This window comes from Cyanistes caeruleus, unplaced genomic scaffold (assembly GCF_971803275.1).
Source record: "Cyanistes caeruleus unplaced genomic scaffold, bCyaCae1.hap1.1 HAP1_SCAFFOLD_125, whole genome shotgun sequence".
In the NCBI taxonomy this organism is placed as follows: domain Eukaryota; kingdom Metazoa; phylum Chordata; class Aves; order Passeriformes; family Paridae; genus Cyanistes; species Cyanistes caeruleus.
In genome coordinates, this window is record NW_028255922.1 from 205,104 (window position 1) to 223,854 (window position 18,751).

At 50.4% G+C, this 18,751-nt stretch overlaps 3 protein-coding genes across 5 annotated transcripts in view; 2 read left to right on the forward strand and 1 right to left on the reverse strand.

Annotated features, from left to right (window-relative positions):
• LOC147646091 (serine/threonine-protein kinase PAK 1-like) overlaps window positions 1-18,751 on the reverse strand; it is a 230,347-nt gene that overhangs the window by 46,391 nt on the left and 165,205 nt on the right. The window lies entirely within an intron of this gene.
• Window positions 1-18,751, forward strand: part of LOC147646093 (uncharacterized) — a 228,306-nt gene that overhangs the window by 35,678 nt on the left and 173,877 nt on the right. The window lies entirely within an intron of this gene.
• LOC147646094 (serine/threonine-protein kinase PAK 3-like) lies at window positions 4,126-17,128 on the forward strand. Its single transcript, XM_086873941.1, has 14 exons — window positions 4,126-4,730; window positions 6,398-6,435; window positions 6,878-7,009; window positions 8,147-8,491; window positions 8,938-9,027; window positions 9,427-9,601; window positions 11,075-11,138; window positions 11,835-11,883; window positions 12,262-12,374; window positions 12,967-13,084; window positions 13,508-13,607; window positions 14,072-14,268; window positions 15,619-15,756; window positions 16,865-17,128. The coding sequence occupies exons 1-14, from the start codon at window positions 4,652-4,654 to the stop codon at window positions 16,982-16,984; spliced, it is 1,758 nt and encodes a 585-aa protein (XP_086730067.1). The 5' UTR covers window positions 4,126-4,651; the 3' UTR covers window positions 16,985-17,128.

Below are 18,751 nucleotides of genomic sequence, written 5' to 3' on the forward strand. Positions count from 1 at the left end.
TGGGGCATCTGCAGAGATCAGGACCCCCAAAACCTCTCACAGACACCCCAAACCCCTCCAAGGACCCTCCCAGTCTCCCCCAGCCTACCCAGGACCCTCTGAAACCTCCTTTGGAGTCACTAATTTTAAACAATTAAGAATTTTAGAAAAATTAGGGGTCTTGGCTAGAGATAGGTCTTGCTGGAACTAGTTAGAGTTAATGATTAAGTGAGAAACAGGATTTGAGATAATGAATCTTGGACTTAGATAAAAAATTACTTTTCATTGTATGTTTGTTCAGCTGTGCTTATAATGAGAAAAGAGAAACTGATAAACGGGTTCAGGATGATTACAGACCTTACATCTGGAAACCCATTTCAAAGTCACAAGGGAGGAAACTGGAGTTGTACCAAATGTCATTTGTAATGTCAACCATTGTAAAGGTAGAAAGGTGAGAGTGAGGAAGAGCGGTTTTCCTTCATCCCTTGATGAACCCTCCACACCAAAATGACCTCCTCCTCAAATTGGGGAGCCAACCATGCAGGCGTAATGACATTAAAATCATTACCATGAATTCTAATCCGAAGTGGCACATGGGAGGTGCTAGCATTATGCATATGTATTAGTATTAATATGTATTAATATTAGTATTTTTGATATTTAAGACTTTTGTAAATAAATAAACACTGGAATCTTTTGTCAGCTTGCAGTGTGTATTAAGGGGTGACTCCCGCACTCGCCCAGTGCTGTGATTAAACATCCACTGTGTAACTTTAAACTGTTGGAGAGGTTTTTTGTCCATTAACAGATTGATGTTGATACTGGATCAATATCGCTATTTTGCTAAATCACTGCCAGTCTCTTCCCAGCCTCCCCAGGACCCAGCAGAGCCCCTCCTGTTCCTCTCAGGATCCCACAGCCCCCTCCCAATTTCTCCCCACTGCCCCTGGACCCCCAGACCCTCTCCCAGTCCTTTCCCAGCCCCACCAGGACTCATCAAGACTCCTCCCAGTCTCTTTCCAGCACAACCAACCTCATCCCAATCCCTGCTTTCCAATCCCCAATCTCCTTCCAGCCCATCCAGGCTCACTCAAATCCCTCCCAGTGACACCCAGCACCCCCAAACTCCCTCCCAGTGTCCACCAGCACCCCCAGAACCCCATCCCACCCTCCCCAACATTCTTCAAACCCCTTCCCAGCCATCCTAAGCACCCCAATCCCTTCCCCAGTTTAAACCAGTCTATCTCAAACTCCCTCCCAGTTTCTCCCAGCACCCCCCAATCCCCCTCTGGGCCCCCCCAGTGCCTCCCCCGCTGCCCCCGGCGCTGTGGGGGCCGGGCCGTGCCCCAGTGCCGGCTCAGGGGGTGCTCCAGGCTGCCGTGCTCCACCTGGCAGCTGGAGCTGAGCCAGCATTGCCGGGGGCGGTTTCCAGCAGCACCAGGAGCTGCTGGCTCCAGTCCCCGCTGGGGAGCACGGCAGTGGCCAGCACGTGGCCCGAGAGCTGCTGCTGGCCCTGGGAGCAGCTCAGCTGGATGTGGGCAGGGGAGAAATCCATCAGGGAGCAGAGCAGGCGGCCGGGGCCGGGCTGGGAGCTGGAGGGCACCAGCGAGATGGACACGCTGGGATGGGCACTGGGAGAGAGTGGAGAGGAGTGGTGTGGCATTGGGAGGGACTGGGAATGGACTGGCAGGGACTGGGGTGGCACTGAAAGAGATGAGAGTGGATACTGGGACACTGGAAGTAAGTGTGGAGGTCTGGGAGTAAAGTAGGAATGAACTCGGAGTAGACTGGGAATGGGCTAAAAAGGAGTGGAAGGGACTCTGGGTCCTCAGGGCGGGACTGTGGTGGCACTGGGAGGGACTGTGATGGCACTGGGAGGGACTGTGGTGGCACTGGGCGGGACTGTGGTGGCACTGGGAGGGACTGTGGTGGCACTGGGAGGGACTGTGGTGTCAATGGGAGGGACTGTGGTGGCACTGGGCGGGACTGTGGTGGCACTGGGAGGGACTGTGGTGGCACTGGGAGGGACTGGGAATGAAGTGCGCGGCACTGGGCGGCCGAGTCCAGCGCGGGGCTCTCGGCTCTGTGGATCTGCCCGGCAACTGATGAGTCATCAGAGAGACGCGCTCTGATTGGCTGAGGGGCGGCAGATCCACGGAGGGGCGAGATGGACAGGCGGGGTCACTGGGAGAGGCTGGGATGGACTGGGAGAGGCTGGGATGGACTGGGAGAGCCACGGGAGCCATTGGGAGGGACAAGGGGCCCCAGGGATGGGCACAAGGAAGGCTGAGGGCTCTGGGGTGATTCCCAGGGAGGTTTGGAGGGACACGGCCGGGCCCCTCTCTGTGCCCCGCGAGCAGCGGCCCGGACAGAAAAGTTCAGGAGCGGGAGGAGGTGTTTCTCAAGATTGATTTTAATCCTCATTCTCCTGGTCTGATTTGCTCAGTCCTAAGTTCAGTTCATTTCCCCAGGTCGGGCTGTTGTGGCCCTGATGGTGATCCCTGAGTGACCTCTCCCTGCCCTTGTCCCGACCCACGAGGATTTGGATTTGTTTCAGTTCAGTGGAATTCATGGTGATTTGGGAGGAGCTGGAGCAAAGCAGCTGGAAAGCACAGTGGGCTTGACAGGGACTGACCCAGGGCAGGAGTTGGGGCTGCCTCCAGTGAGCTCTCACAGTGTGAACCTTCATGGGGTCTTTCTAAGGGAATTTTGTTGAAGTTTGACATTCTTTATTAAAAAGCAGAATCACAAGGGGAGCTCCGCTTTTAGCTTGAAATGAGGGGATGGAACGTGGGCACTGAGACTTCTGTAACCTCAAGTTGTTCCTTGATCCTGGACACTTTAGCTTTGGCAATCTGAAGCCCTTCAGCAGCAATGTCTCTGCCACCCCCTGGTTTCTGGCTCAGACCCAGCTCGCAGCTTGGACAAGGTCTGGGCTTTGTCCTCTTGAGCTTTGGGAGCCTCCTGGGAAGCACCAGCCCTCCCCAGCCCACCCTTGGTAGGACTTTTTCTTTTCTCTCTGCTGACGATTTTATCCCCAAAACTGCCGTGGGAACGTTGTATCCAAGCTCATCCTCCAGCGCTGCACTTTCCTCCTGTGAATTCCCTGTGCAGGGAATGTGTCTGTGCTTTTCCCTGCTCTGTTCACTGACAAACAACCCTGAGCCCGTGGGACTGTCAGAGCTCCTTCATGCAATGAAATCAGGTTGTGTTTCTCATGGCATGTTCTGGAGGAGCTTTTCTTGGTGTGCCTTGTGCTGCTGGAAATGACACAAGAGCCAGGAGGGAACAGAAGCTGCTGCTGCCCGTTGGCTCAGGGCCAGGGAACCAAGTTGTGCTCCCGGGCAGTTGGGCCCTGCTGGAAGCAGAGCCGCGTTTCCCTTGAGCAGCTCAAGCTTGTGACAGCTCCAAACAGGAAACCTCAGCAGAAAACTCTTCCTCCAAACTCAGCTGCTTTCCCTCCTGCAGCTGTTTGGGAAAGAGCCTCAAAGCACAGACTCTGCTGGGAGCCATTGGTGCATTTCCTCCCTCCCGGCAGCAGCAGCTCCTGAGCCCTTCACGGGCTCCTGGCCCTTCCCAAACCCTTCAGCTCCCTTTCAACTCTCAGCAGTCACTAACATATGCATTTCTTTCATATTTAAACTGCATTTAAACTTCTCCTTTTCTCTCCTCTCTATCTTTTTAATCTCCTCTTTATCTCCTTTAATCCCGTCAGCACCAGTAGGATGGGGATGGAGTCTTGGGGTGGGTGTGGGATGAACTGAGGATCCAGCAGAGAAGGGCAAGGCAGAGGGGAGAGGACTCAGCCAACCCTTCTCCTGCTCTCTCCTCCCCCAGTCTCCAGCTAAAGCAAGTCAGACTGGAAAGGATCCCACAAATGCTGTGTTCTCCTCCCTCTGAGCTTGGCTGGGGATCCTCAGCTTCAGCCTGGTGCAGTGCCTTAGCTTCGCTAATTTGAGTTTTTTGGCTAATGCACTACATTGAAGAGGTTTATTATTACTTAATCACCATTCACCTTTGCCAAGTTCTGCTGCACTGTGTCTGCTTTTCACCCAATAGACTGCTAGCTCACCTACACACATGTGCTTCTTAGGATAATATTTAGATTCATAGCTTACTCTATAAAATCACACAATTACAGTTGAAAACTCTCCACCATCTCACTCAATGCAGTTTTTTATTTGCTTATGGCATATTCTTACTTGCAGCTATAGGAACATAAGCTTATGAATTCTCGACTCAACGTCTGTGAACCTTTAGCATTGCATGAACCCAAGCTCCTTCCAAGGCTGTCAATCAAACCCTTCAGTATCTGTGGAAGTTTCTGTCTTTCCATTTCCCACAGCCCACCAAAGGATTTGTGACCCTTTGTGACAGAGGAGAACCTGCCAGGCAATTTTGTGTTTGCTGTAGGGAAGGTTGGGTTGCTCTGCATCAATTCCCAGAGCAGCGCAGAGCATTGGCTTTGTGATGTCAGGGCATGGATGCCACCTTGTCGTGGTGACATCCCAAGGTTGCCTTGGTGCACGGAAGGCCTCAGGGTCAGAGCAGCTCTTGGGCTTGCTCAGTGCAGGAGCATCCTCCTGCTTGAGGCGTTTGTCAGTGGGCAGCTGCACACTGACAGGAGCCGTGTTTGTTTTTGTGGTGGAGCAGAGTGTGCAAACTGGCAAAAATGATGGAGCAGCTCGCTGCTGCCGTTTGCACCATCTATGTCATCGGATATTCTGGATATTACCTCACCAACCTGGCACGTAAGTAGAGGTTTTCCCTGGCTGGAACCTGAGCTGGCTTTTGTAGGTCTCCCTGCTCTTTCTTAGTGACCGGGTTGCTATTGAAACACAAAGACCATGAGGATGCCCCTGGTTTGGTCAAGCTCCTGTCAACACCTTCAGCAAAACACGGGGTGTCTGTAGCCAGGGGGCTGCGGGCAGCATTTGCAGGGCTTCTGTTCCCTCCATGGGAGAGCCTGTGGCAGCAGAGTCTGGCATTTCCTCACTTTGCTGGCTCAATCTCTTGGGGTGACTTTACTTTTAAGATAGCTCTGAGAGCTCGGGAAGTTGAAACTGCTGGAGGCTGATGGGAGTTTTTTCTCCTGACTAATTCCTGGCCATGGGTGAGAATTGGCAGCGGTTTTAACTATTGAGAAGTGAGATCAACCTGTGAACACCACCTGAAGATGTGAGGCCGGGAATTTCTTGCTCTCTTTGGTTTCTGGCTTCTGATGAGGTCACAGGGCTCTGTCTCGGCCTCCTCCCCCCCTCCAGGCCGGACAAGGCTGCAGAGGACAGGGTGGGGGGAGAAACGGAGCCGGCCGGCCTGACTTGGTTTGCAGTTTCTGCCATTGAACTGAAACCTGACACCATCAACATCTGCACCTTTGGCAAGATTTTAACTCTTTTACTGCCTGCATGAGACATGCAGATTAATCCTTTTTTTCCAGAGAGAGAGAGAGAGGGAGTGATCAACCATCAGCCCATCAAAGACAGTGATGAAAAAAAATAAATTTAGAGGGGGAAGAGGAAGAAGGAGATGCTTTTAATAAGCTGAAATATTTTTCTGTTAAAGCTATGGAGATGGACAGTAGTTTTCTGAATAAAACCTCCTTTAATTCATGACAGAGTATATTGGGAGGAATGGAGTGTTTCACAGTGTGGATTTTGAGCAAATGATGAAGTAGTTGTGACACTGTGAGATGCTGGAACAGAGGGGGAGAAGTAAGAGTTGAAGATTTGGGCTTTTAAGAAGCAAAAAGAAAACTTCTGTTTCCAGGGGGGCTCACAAAAACAGATAAAGAGAACTTTTGTCTTTGAATAACTCATTCTTAAAAATGACATCCCTAGACTCATGACCCATAACACACCTCAGAGTGATGGGAAATGGGAGGAGACAACTGATGGCAGATTTCCTGACAGCTGGCATCAGAGAAATAGAAAGCTATGAAGAAAAATAGTTTTCTTGTGAAAAACTCCATAGATAGCATAAGAAGACTTTTGTTTCTCTACAAAGACTGATGAAAAGACTCCAGCAGGAATTCGGACTGTTGTAAACACCAAAGATCCAAAGTATTTTTGTCTCTATGTTGTCATGTAAACAAGGGAATGGTTGGGTAGTGGGGGAGAGAAGGGTTGTTCTGGAAGTTTTATTCTGGTTTCTTATTCTTGTAGTTTTTGTTAATGAACTTTCTTTATTCCATTTAAGTTTTAAGCCTGTTTTGCTCTTGTTCTAATCCATATCTCACTGCAAGATACAAGTAACTTTTCTAGTGATTTTTTTGAAGTTGTTGCTTTAAACCACACCAGTCAAGCAGGACACCTTTGAAAATGTAGACTGGGAGATCTTCTCAGATGCTGTTCTAAATAGGCCACGGTTCTCTCCAGTTTTCTCAAAGAATTTGGTTCCTTTTCCTTGCCCACTGCAGGTCATCTGAGCCGTGTGTTCAGAGGTGCCGATCCTGAGGTGAGTCAGAAAGGAACATTTGATGCTCCTGGTGTTTCAGAATTGTGCAGGGAACTGTGAGCTTGGCCTGTGGCAGTAGAGTGCAGAGGGCCAGCTGGGTGGGCTGAAAGAAGATCCATTTCCATGTTTAAAACAGCAATAGCAAAGGCATTGTTGGCTATTTCCTAATTTTCATTGCAGAGCTTTAAAAGAACTCAAAGCTCAGATTTGCAGAGAGAACGTTGCTTGCTGATAGTAGCCAGGGTGAACTCTCTAATTCAGAACTATTTGCAGCCTGGCTGAATTAACCCATTTTAATTTAGTTGGAGAGACTTAGAATCCCATTGCTATCAAAGCTGATGATTTGTGCTTGGTAGAGCTGGTTGTAGAAATCGAGCTGAAGAGAAATAAGGTTCTAAATGATAGGGAGCTGCCTGTCCCTAACTCCACCATCTGTCCACAGAGCCCAGAAGCAAGAGCAGACTCTGCTGTGGCTCCCTCTGCTCCTGGAGAAGAGGCCAAAGAGGAGCAAAATGAGCAAAAGGAGCACGAGCCTCCAGCTGTGGTCACAGCCCAGCCTGACCATGCCCAGACAGTAAGTGCCAGTGCTGGGTGCTGCTGTCTTTAGTGCAAGGCAGAGCTGCAAGTTTCTGAGCAGCCAGCACTTGCTGTTGCTGGCTGAGGATGCTGAGTGCTGGAGTCCTGCCAGCACCCAGCCATTCCCCCATCCCGTGGCAGCTGGAAATTGGGCTTTGAGCCGTCGTGCTGAGGCCCCAAAGCGCTGCTGCCTGCGGGTGAGCAGCTGGCTGCTTGGCTCAGGGAAGCTCTGTCTCTTGGCTTCTGCCAAGCCATGGCCAAGGGCTCACATGGCATTTCTGGGGCTCAAAGGGCTTGGTTTGTTTGCTGTCTCTTTTTGGAAACCTCAGGATGACCTGGAGAAGTGTTCTGCAGTTTTCTGGAGTAATTCTTCACTTCTGCAGAGTCTTTTAGGCCACCTGTCTTTTGGCTTTTGATAAGCTGCAAGGAGATGATTGTGTTGTCCATGCAGCTGTGGCCAGCCATTCTTGTCCTGTGTGGCCAAAGAAACAAACTGTGTAGTTCTGAACCCTTCTTCTGAGGCAAAATCCACAAGTGGCAAGTTTCTCTTGATACGTTTTGTGGTGAAGTCTGCAGCTTTGGAAACTGCATTGGAGCCTAGTGTGGGGGCAAAGCTGCAAGTCCTTGAGTGCTGTCTTTTGTTGCTAAGAACCCCTTTAGAGATGGTTGTTTTTTCTCCTTAGAGCTGTTTTCCTCCTCCTGCCTCTTCTGTCCTGACACTCCCTGTTTAACCTGTAAATTTCTGCCTGTCCTAGTGAGGTGAGACAATTCCATGGTTTAGGTGGTTTTTGGTGACTTTGGTCATACATGCATTACATGACCCATGGCTTCCTTCATTGGCATCCCTAGGGGTGTGTCAATTAATTTGTTGGTGGGGCCTTTTGAGGATCTCTGTCAGTGCCACTCAGAATTCTCAGCTGACAAAAGAGGGAGGAGAAACACCTTGGTCCTCTTCCATATCCTGAGGTGGCCATAGAGGCTCTCTGACCTGCAGCAGAGGATCCAATTGCACACATCCTTGTCTCCTGACTGAGCAGGATTTCTAACAAGAGTGTAGATGTCAGAAGGGCAGGAGTGGCAGGGCAGGCCTGAAAAGGGCAGCTCCCAGGCACTTGCTCTCCATTTGTGTGTACAGAACATCGAGGCAGAGCCCCAAGCAGAGCTGCCCGAAGCTCCGAGGGCCATCATGGCAGTGAAGAGGAGGCCTGAGGAAGAAAGGAGAAACATCGAGGAGGAGATGAATCTCCACTGGCAGAGAGGAAATCAACGAAACCAGGTGAGTGAAAGTGAGGCAGACACTCCACTCATGGAAATTCCACTCTGTCGTTCTTCACAGGCCTCCGAGGAGGAGCTTCTGGCAGAGCTGCAGGAAGCTGAGGCTAGGATCAGGGCAAGGGAGAACAGGCTGGAGGAAGAAAGGAGAATCATCCAAGAGAAATTAGATCTCCTCGCTCAGCAGCAAGAGGCTCTAGAAAATCGAGTGAGTGAAAGAGCGACAGGCACAGCAGTCACTGCAGTCTGGTGCTTTCTGCCCTTCTTGCCTTTCCTCTGCAGAGCAGCAGGGGGCTGGGCTGATGCCTCTCAGTGCCATCCTGCTGTAGTGTCTATCCCAGCTGCTTGGAAGGACATTTCCTGCTGTGCTCAATCTCAGCTGCTGCCCTGGACAGTGGCACCAGTCATTTGCCCCTTTTGCCAGCACTCATCTCAAGGGATTCCTGCTGGCCTGCTCCTGCTCTCCTTGTTTCTTCAGGGCTTTTTGCAAGTGAACACAGTCCCCCAGACAGATTTGGAATACAAGCTGCAAGCTGTCTGTATCCCTTGGTGAATCTGCTGCTGTCCTGCTCTTTCCCTTTGCTCACAGTCAATGAGCCTTGGCACACAGGGACAAGCTGTGGTCTCTGACTGCTTTGTTCTCTTTGACTTGAGGTGGACGTGTTGATATCTCACCTGGCAGCCTGCGAAGGCTTCCAGCAAATGCCGGCTGATGAAGAGCCCCAAGGTCGGCGGGAGGCACAGGTACTGTCCCAAGCACAAGTGCTGCAGGCTGAGCACCTTCTGAAGATGGTGCAGGAAAAGAGGACTGAGGGGGAGGAGCTCCAACATTAGAACAAGGAGCTGCAAATGTGTCTGCAGCCCTTGGAGGGGGAAAGGGATCCGTGGGAGGAAGTGCAATGGTCGTTGTTGCAGTCATCCTTCAGAAAATCCAGGAAAATGGAATATGAAACTGGCCATCAACTTGATTAAAACCAACCTTGGGTTTTGACCATTTGGTTCCAGAAGTGGGCATCCAAAAAATCCAGCTGATGAGCTTTGCATGTGGCTAACAGCAACTTCCTAAGGGCTTGCATTTGAAAAGGGAACTCGGGGTAATCTCTGCCAGCCAGCTTCCTGACACAAACTCCTTTCTTCTCTCAGATCTACACAGGCTCTTCCATTCAATCTGCTGTAGCAGCAGCAGCAGCAGCAGCATCTAAAGGAGCCTTTGTTCCCCAAGCTGAGCAGTGGAGCCGGGGCAGTTTGTCCATTTCCAGCAGTGACACATCTGCTGCTCAGCTCCAGGAGAGCCTGGGAGACTTCGTGGAGCAATTGAGTACGTCTGGTGTATTTCTTGTCTGAGGGACAGTGTATTGTGTGCACGTGCCAGCAGAGCTGTAGCAAATGATCCTCCTCACTTTGGTGTCCCAGAGACATTTAGGACTCCCCACAGGAACTGCTGTGCTCTGAGGCAGCGAGAGAGCGCTCTGGCTGTTCCTGCTGCCTCTGAGGGCAGCTTGGACTGGCTCGGCTTTGCCTGGCATTCCCTTGCCACTAAAGGCAGAAGCAGGAATTGTTCTTGGATCAGCAGGAGGCTGTGGCCTAGCAAATGATCTATGCAAGTTCTGTGTGGTAGTGGCCAAACTGAACAGAGTATTTAATTCCTAAATTCTCCTTAGACTCCCGACTTCCCACCTGTTGTCAGCACCAAAAGACTTCACAGAAACTGATTTGGGATTTTGTCTTTTTGTTGTGGTTCTGTTTTCTGTGTGGTGTTTTTTATAGATTTTTGTTTTGGTTTTGGTGGTTTTTTGGTAGGTTTTTTTTTCTCCATCCTGAAAGAGCTGTTCTGCCCCATGTGTCTTACTGGTGTCATTTTTAGGACTGTTTTTATTGCCTCTACTACATCTACAAGGTTTTTATGAGAATGCTGTATTTTTGTCAGTGAGGACTCCTTTGAAAGAACATCAGGTGACAGCAGAAACAGAGAGCAAGAGATGTTTTCATTGGGCCCACAATGAAGAAACAGATACTTGTATAACAATCTGTAATTAGTATCCTAGTTTTATTTTTCTAAAGATGTGTCCAAGAGACACATCGACGTGGTGTGATCAGATAAAACAGCACTGCAGGCATTTCTCAGGAGCGAGCCTGCAGCCCCTGTGCTGTGTATTCCTCAGATCCATGGCACTTTTTCATCCCTGATTCCCAGCCATTCCCATGACTCTTAGAATCCTACCTATTGGCCCAAGCCCTGCTCAGATCAGTCTCTGGGAAACACATCAAGCCCTTTGTGATTCTGCAGCACAACCCATTTAATCTGCTTCTTGCCCATAACAGCTGCCAGTGCTGTGCTCTCAGAAAAGACCTGGTGGGGCTGAGAAAAGATCCCAGCTGATTTGGTGTCTACCTTCACCTGCTGGGACACAAAAGGGCCTTGATCTGCACCTGGCTGTGTCTGATCTCCAAGGCAATGCTGTTGTGTCCTGAACGGGGGCCACAGCTTGTCAGGGGCTCAGGCTGGCTGAGTCTTCTTGCCATTGCTTGTCAGTGCTCATGCTTGGCCTTTGCCAGCCTTGTGCTGTGCCCTGCTGTGCTCTCTGCGCTTCATTTCCTTCCAAGGACTGGACAAAATCAGTCTCTCTGCTGCCCATTTGTACTGCACAACTGCCTGTCTTGTTGCTGCTGTGCTTGCTGCCCAGCTGACCACAGAGGGTTCAGAGCCCCAGACAGCGGGGCTGCCTTTGGCATCTCCTGCAAGTTGGGATCTCTGCCTGAAAGTCAGCATCTTGCATTTTGTTTCCCTCAGGGAGGATGGTGAACAAGGAAAATCCCATCACAAAATACATTGAACTGGAAAGTCTTGGCAGCGGGTGAGTCCAACCACAGTCACTTCTACACAGCCACGGGCCAGGTGTTTCACTGGTGGAATATCCATCAAGTGGGAAGTCAGACAAGTTGTCCACATGTTTAGACAGCGGGCTTAGTCTGCCCCATCTCTCAGTACTGGCCAGAATTTGTCAAGTGTGCTCAGAAGGCATTATCAAAGACATCTCCATGCTGCCAAGGTCTTGCCTGCAGCAAGGAACAGAACCTGGTAAATCTGCTTGTCTCTCAAGTGTGGGACAGCTCAGGATTCATTTCCTTCGCATTTTTGGATGTCTGCAAATCATCTGGCCACACTAATGAAAGGAGAAGAATCTTGCTTGCCTGAAAGCACAACCTACCCCCAATGAGAGCTGTCAGATAACAGTTCTCAGGAACATTTCTCTCCAAGAGTTTGCTACAGGAAATACTCCATGCTCAGGATTAGAATTGCACAGTTTAGAAGCTGATAGCCGAGATGAAGGAATAAGCTGCCTTTTGGAGCTGAGGCAGTAAAGCCCAAGGCTTCAGGAACAGGCCCAGTGCCCAGGCACTTGAGGGGAAAATGCATCATCTGCCTTCTGGCAGACCCCTCCTGCAACCTGCAGCTTTTAGGCATTTACAGCAGAGCTCTCCTGTCTGGACTGGCTTCCACTGCAAGATCTAAATGGCTTCTCCTTTCTTTGCTGCTGTTTTTTTTCTAGGGGTTTTGGAGAGGTTTCCAGAGCACTTGACATTGCAACAGGAGGAGAGGTAAATGTCAACAGCCCCTGCAGCCTCTGCTGCTCTCCAGGCCTTTCCCCACTGCTGACAGCTGTGGCTGGAGCTTTGAGTAGAGCTGTGCTGAAAAGGCACAAGAAGCACAGACTGGAGCCAGCCTGCAAATTGCACTTGGAACAGGCTTTGTGGACAAGGCAAATCGCCAGTGGCCACATGTCCTGTAACTGACCCCCAAGGGAGCAGAGAAATGGGCTGTTGGAATGTCACTCCCTAATTACTCCGGTGATGAGGTCTAATCACAAGGCACTTTGGCTCAGCTTGGCTGTGCCATTCCAAAATCACTTGCTCCATGTGTGTTGTGGTCTCATGCTACCAATTGTCTCAAGTTACTCCTTTTCAATGTCATTTGAGGTGGCCATAAAGAAAATAAATGTGCAAGGAGTGAATAGGAAGATACTAACCATGAATGAAATCAGGATCATGGAGAGTAATAGGAGTCCCAGGATCGTGAATTACTTAGCCAGGTGAGTGGTCACGGTCCTATCCCTTGAATGGTTGTTTACATACTACAAGCATGAGAGCTTAAAACCCCACTTTGGTCAGTGGCAGGAAATAGAGTTGTTAATGATTATTTCTCTACTTATCTCCAATGGATGGGAAGAGACTGCATTTTGTCTGCATGAATCCACCCTGGCAAATGCAGACTGAAAATTGTTCAAAAACCTGCATCAGCCCTATCTTAAGAATTCAATACCTTCTAAGTTCATTGCCTCCACAGTTCTTTGGGACTCAGTTTTTCAAGTTTCTTAAATGCTGATGAACCATCCAAGAGAGGATTGCCCTTGCATTGTTGCCCCTCTTTTCCATTGCTGTGCATGCCAGGAAGACTAGGTGCTTATTTCCAGAAATGCCATGCGTGACAGGTTTTTTATCTGGGCTCTTCCTAAACTGCCTTTCTCCTTGAGACAGCACAGACTGCAAACACTGCACAGCCTAGAGGCAATGTCTATGCCTTTACTTCTGCCCTTGTCTCCAAGGGACCCAGAAACAAGACTCAAGCAAAAAACCAACCTAGCCGTGCATGTTCACCTGCATGGCCTTGTTTCCTTTTTTCAGCTACCTTGTGCATGAGGAACTCTGGCTGGTGATGGAGTACATGGACGGAGGCACTCTGAGAGATCTCATCGACGAGATTCAAATGTCTGAAGGAGAGATTGCAGCTGTCAGTCGGGAGGTCAGGGATCCCATCTGTGCTTCCAAGGCCTTGAGCTGCATTGTCTGGGAAACAGGGGCTCAGAATGGGAGTGATTTCATGGGCCAAGCTTGGTTTCTGTGCTGCTGCTCGGCTATGGGCAAGCAAGAGCATCTCAAGGGAACTGTCTGCCAGTGCCCCTACACTCACTGGACTCACTTCCTGTACTCTTATCCCCTGCTCTTGTATTCTATCTCTGTCTCTTGCATTGGCATTTGCAGTTCTGCACTGAGAAAGGTGCTGCTCTGCTCCTGTGGGAGCAGCAGGCTCTTGCTCTCAATGGCGCTGTGTTCTGCCATTCCTCCCCATTCCCCTGCAAAGGGAACCTTCCACAGCTGTTTCCTTGCTTGTGCGATGAACTCACAGCACTACTTTTTGCCCCCCTGGTTCTCTTTTCTCTCTCAGTGCCTGCAAGGACTGGATTTTCTTCACTCCAACAACGTGATCCATCGAGATGTCAAGAGCAACAACATCCTTCTCAGAACTGACGGCTCTGTCAAGCTGGGTCAGTGTATTCTTGCTCAGCTTCAGCCTTCCAGGAATGGGGGGTGTGGGGCTGCTTTCAGTGACTGCCAGCTCCCCAAAAATGCTGCTGCTGGCAGTGCAGGGGTCCCCCCTGCTGTGGGCTGAAGGCACAGTTGCAGGGTGCACACAGCTATGACAAGGAACCACAAGCAGCCAAGAGTGCTATTGCTCTGTGTGTGTCTGTGTGTGTTCCTTCCAGAGGGAGGGAGCTGCAATCTAAACCTTCAGGGGAACAAAAGGCACTGCTGGAGGAAGTGTAAAAAATGGGGGGATGTTTGAAGTAGCCAATTCATATTTCCTTGGCTAAAGCCTCAGGGAAAGAGAGCAGGGAGTGTTGTCCAGGAAATTCAACTGCACATTCTCAAACTTCCACTGGGGAATTCTCTGGCTTGGTTTCCTAATTGAGAGTATTAAAATTAAAAGAGTATTTTGCTTTCTCCTCAGCTGATTTTGGCCTTTCTGCTCAGCTCACCCCTGAGCAAAATCAGCGGTGCTCGGTGACCGGGACTCCTTGGTGGATGGCACCTGAAGTGGTGAAGCGTCAACCATATGGCCCCAAAGTGGACGTGTGGTCTTTTGGAATTGTGGCAATTGAAATGGCCGAACAAAAAACTCCTTATGACAGTTTCACTGCTCGATCGGTAAGGAGCAAATACTCTCTGATCCCGCTGTCTTTCTCACCTGTCCCGTGTTCTCTGCTCACTGCACAAAATCCCATGGCCATCTGCTGGAAGTACTTCCACCAAGGCCCCTTCTACAAATGGCCCTGCAGCACATCAGCATCTGCTGGAGCTTTGGTTGCAGCACTGGGGGAACTCAAGCCTTACCTCGCCCAAACCATCTCCATTCTCAGGCAGCATTTTGCTTTGCCTTAGAAGTCGTTCCAGCTCTTGTGGCTGTGTAGATGGCCCCAAGAATAGGAAACAAGCATCTCAGAGCTGGTGTTATCTTTCCAGAAATGAAGCAAAGAAACTCAAACCAAACCAAGTTTCTAAAACAGTGCTTTTGAGAGAAGAAGTGCAGCCCCATTCTTCTCACAGGGAAACTTGTCTGAAACCCAGAGATGAGGCTGTAAAGCCAGAGTCTCTTCTGCTTCTTGTGCAATGCTGCTGAGACACTCAGTGACCACCTTCTTTCATAACCCAAGCCACTTTCTCCATATCACCAAGCTGGAGCCTGGTGACGGGGAGAGCCTGCCAAAACCTCCTGTTTGTTTCCTGGCACTTTCTGGGATGGGCACAGCGTTAATGCATTGACTTGAGAATCCAACGAGCACAGGCTTACCACAGGGGTGACACTTCTGATTTCACCATGAATATTTTCCTTTTGCCACGTAAGGGAACGTGAAATTTTCAGAGTGCTGAGAGACAGAGCTGCAGGTGGCTCCTGTGTGCCCAAACAGGCATTTTCAACCCCATACATTTGTGGAGGCATCTTAATGTGTCTGTGTTGAAAATGAGATTCCAAAGGTTTGTTTCCTTCCCTGAGGAACACCTGCTGCATTTCCTTTCTTTTCTTCCAATTACCATCATTTTCAAGAACAAGACAATAAGCTGGATGAGTTTTGTTTTATGGCAGCTGTGCTTAAGGGACCAACAAGCACTGCAGAGATTCTTTTCATGTAAGAATCCTTGGAAATAGTACAGTTAGTTAGAATAGCAAAATCCCTCTTCCAAAAAGGCTGCCAAGCTGCTGGGAATCCTCCGAGAAGGAAACATGTATTTGCTGATGTAGTTGCCACTAACTAGATCAGGCAATGAAATCAGCTGCCAAGGCAAGATCTGCTGGATGTTAGCAAAGCTGTGGCTTTGGGGCTTGGGTTTTTTCATGATACAGGAAAGTCGTCATCCAAATGCTACAGGAAAGTCATGTCTGCCTCTCTGCCAGGGCAAAAACTGCCACTGCAGAGTGGAGCTTAAACAATGGGCTCTGGGAGAGCAGTTCCAGATGGGAAAGAAGCAGGTGGAGCCTTGTGTTTCCTTTTTCTCCAGGCTAAATTCCACATAGCCACAGAAGGGAGCCCACAGCTGCGGCAGCCCGAGCAATTCTCGCCTTTGCTGCGAGACTTCCTGAGCTGCTGCCTGCAGAAAGGCGAGGCGCAGCGCTGGTCTGCCAAGGAGCTGCTGCAGGTAAAATGCCAAAAGGGCTGCAGGTGAAACAGGGATGGGCTCCTCCTCCACTGAAATCCAAGGCATCAGATGAGCCCCCATCCTCCTCCCTTCCAACCTTGGTGCTGTTCAGCTGACAGTGGGGAGCAATCCTAGACTGGGCTGGGCTGGCAGGGAGTGCTGGGTTTTAGCGCTGGCTAAAATCACCAGGGCACTTACTCATTTCTTGCTGGGAGCTCTGGATTCGGAGAAGGGCAAAACAGGCTTCAAACTTCAAAGGAATAACAAATTTTATTAGCAGGCCCACAAGAATAAGAAAGGTCTCACCTGTGCAGTGAAAGGGTTCAATCTCACCCAGGTCATGGCAGTCACGGTGTTGGATTTCAGGCTGTGCTGGGCCCCTCTCTCTGCCCGGGAGCCGCTGGGAGGGGAGGCTCGGCCTGGAGCCGTCGCTGCACGCCGGGGAGAGGGTTTAGTGTGGGCAAGATGTCAGCAGCCGTAGCCTGGCCCAGCCTGGGGCCGGGGTCCCGCAGCCTCCATCCCCCGCCCGGGAGCCGCTGGGCTCTGGCCCGGCCTCCCCCAGGAGCACAGGCCGTGGGCGAGCAGGGCTGGCCTCACCAGAGCTCCGTTACCTTCGGGCTCCGGAAGCAAAGAGGGCCAGTGCCCGGGCTGGTGGTTTTCAAAATGTGCATCATCACAGAGGCACATCTCATTTCTAAATGGTGCAAAATGTTGTCAGTTCTCAGAACTAGCCAGCCATTGGCCTGTCTCAGGCACAGAGGAAGCTCCCAGCAGCTTCTCTCAAAGAAATCACTTCCGTGCGGGGTTTCTTACTTCTTTCCCTAAATGTCAATTCATCTCAAACTAACACACAGGGACATGGAAAGGTCATCTAGTCTGTGTCCTGCAATGAGCAGGGACATCTTTCAAGAGATCAGGATACTCACACCTCAGATATTTCCAGGGGTGGGCCACCTACCAGCTCTTGGGGCAACCTGTGCCACTCTTGCCCCATGCCCCTGACCTACTCTGACTCAATCCCCTTTCCATTTAAAAAGTATTCCCCTGCCTTTGAAGCTCTTAGCTTGGAAAATCATGCTTTCTTGTTGTTTTATTTTCCTTTCTGCAGCATCAATTTATAACATCGGCCATGCCTGGGTCCAGCTTGGCACCTCTCATCGTTGCCGTGAAGAAGTGGAAGGAGGAGGCAGGAATGCAACAATCAATTTATAAACTGTCTTCTCCATGAAAAACTTAGAGTAGGATTATAGAGTAGGATTGCAGAGTAGGATTGTAGAATAGGATTATAGAGTAGGATTGTAGTGCAGGATGGTAGTGTAGGTTTGTAGTGTAGGATTGTAGAGTAGGATTTTAAATAAAATTTCTCAAATCTCAACTCCTTTGGAACATTTCTCTCCTTCTGACCCTGTGAGAAAGCTCAACATTTCCTTCTGAACTGTCAGTTTTTTCTTAGAGGTGGAAAGTGACATTGATGGCTTCTTTGGTACAGTTTGTAAGGGGAGAAGGCTCCTCTTCATTCATCCTCTCCAGACCACACTGCCTTTGGAATATGGCCAACTGGCCAAGTTTTGCCCAGCTCTGGCATTTCTATTTGAGGCAGAAACAGCAATGGCATTTGCAGGAAAAACCAAAGGAGGAGCGGTGCAACGCAAACATCCTGTGCAGATGCAGGCTGTGCAGATGTGACTCGAGAACATTTGGGTTCCTGCCACTTGGATTTGTATCCCTAAGAGAAATCTCTTTGGCTGGAGGAGAGTCTGGCTGAAGAGAGAAAGCAGAAAGAGCAGTGAGGGTGCTGTGCAAGGTCTCCTGTGGTGCAGAGCTGTCAGCGCCTGTGAGGTGAGAGCGGGCCCGGCCTTGGCCAGGCTGGAGCCCCAGCAGAGCCCTGACAGAGCCCAGAGAAGCCTGAGCCTCGGCAGAGGCAGGCTGGAAGGAGGCCCTTGGAGCTGCAAGAGGCAGCAGCCTGGCCCTGGCTGCCTCTTGCTGGCACCAGGCAAATCCTCCGCTCTCAGAGCCAAGCTGGCAGCTGGCTGCTCCTGAGGGGAAGCGGCGCCGTGCTGGGCACAGCACACACTGGTGCCATGGGCTGTCTGGAGTCTGCACAGGACGAGAGAAAGGCAAAGAGCAGCCCAGGGCTGCTGCCCTGCCTGACCATTGCTGCTCTTCTGCCGCCTGCCCTGGAACTCCTGGCAATGGTCAGCAGTGTGTGCAGCACTCTGGGCACAGGGGGAGGGAGCCAGGCTGCTCCGCAGGCTCCAGCACAGGGCAGTGTCCTTCAGGCACGGCATTTCTGCCAGGGGAACCGAGGCCAGCGTGAGGCACTGACAGCAAGTCAGGGCACATCTGCACGAGCCAGTGCCTCACACAGCTCTGGGACCAAGCGCCTGCAATCCTGGAGCTCTGCACTGAGCCACAGCAAAGGTGTGAAATGCAGAGGGTTTTGCAGAAATATTCAGGGGCACCAGGCCAGCCTGCTTGGTGCTCTCTGGGGCACAGCAAGCACTGTGCAATGCAGCTTGGAGCTGCTGGCAGAGAGGGACGATGGGCATGTGCCTGAGGCTTGTTCTTGAGTAGTGATTTGGAAGGGAGCAGAAGGGTCTCAGTAGGCAATTTGTGTTTTCTTCATGAATTGCTGAATGAAAGACACAATGTGGCCTCACGCAGCAAGAGAACTTGCAGAACTTACTGACTATAAGTTTGTGCTGAATTCCCAGAAAAGGGAAGTGTTGAAGTGTAACAAACAGGGCTTTTGAATTCAGGTAGCTCCTGAGCCTTCATCCAAAACAACCACCAGGAGGCTGACAACTATCTCGTGCAGAGCCCTGCTGCAAGGGCTTCCATAATCACGGAATTAGAAAATATGAAGCTTAGGAAAATAGAATGTGCCCATCAAGTTAAAAAAGTTTAAAAGCTTGTCCTGTGCAAAGAATGGACAAGTGAGTTTGTGGTGGAGCTTTCCTCCTCACTCCTGGCATTGAATAAACAAATCCCTGCT

Bases quoted from the DNA above. Each gene is read 5' to 3' on its own strand.
- LOC147646094 (XM_086873941.1), top strand. From the start codon at position 4,652: ATGATGGAGCAGCTCGCTGCTGCCGTTTGCACCATCTATGTCATCGGA. The intron at 11,884-12,261 runs GTAAATGTCAAC...ATGTCATTTGAG, and splicing joins ACATTGCAACAGGAGGAGAG to GTGGCCATAAAGAAAATAAA. The intron at 13,085-13,507 runs GTCAGGGATCCC...TTTCTCTCTCAG, and splicing joins TTGCAGCTGTCAGTCGGGAG to TGCCTGCAAGGACTGGATTT.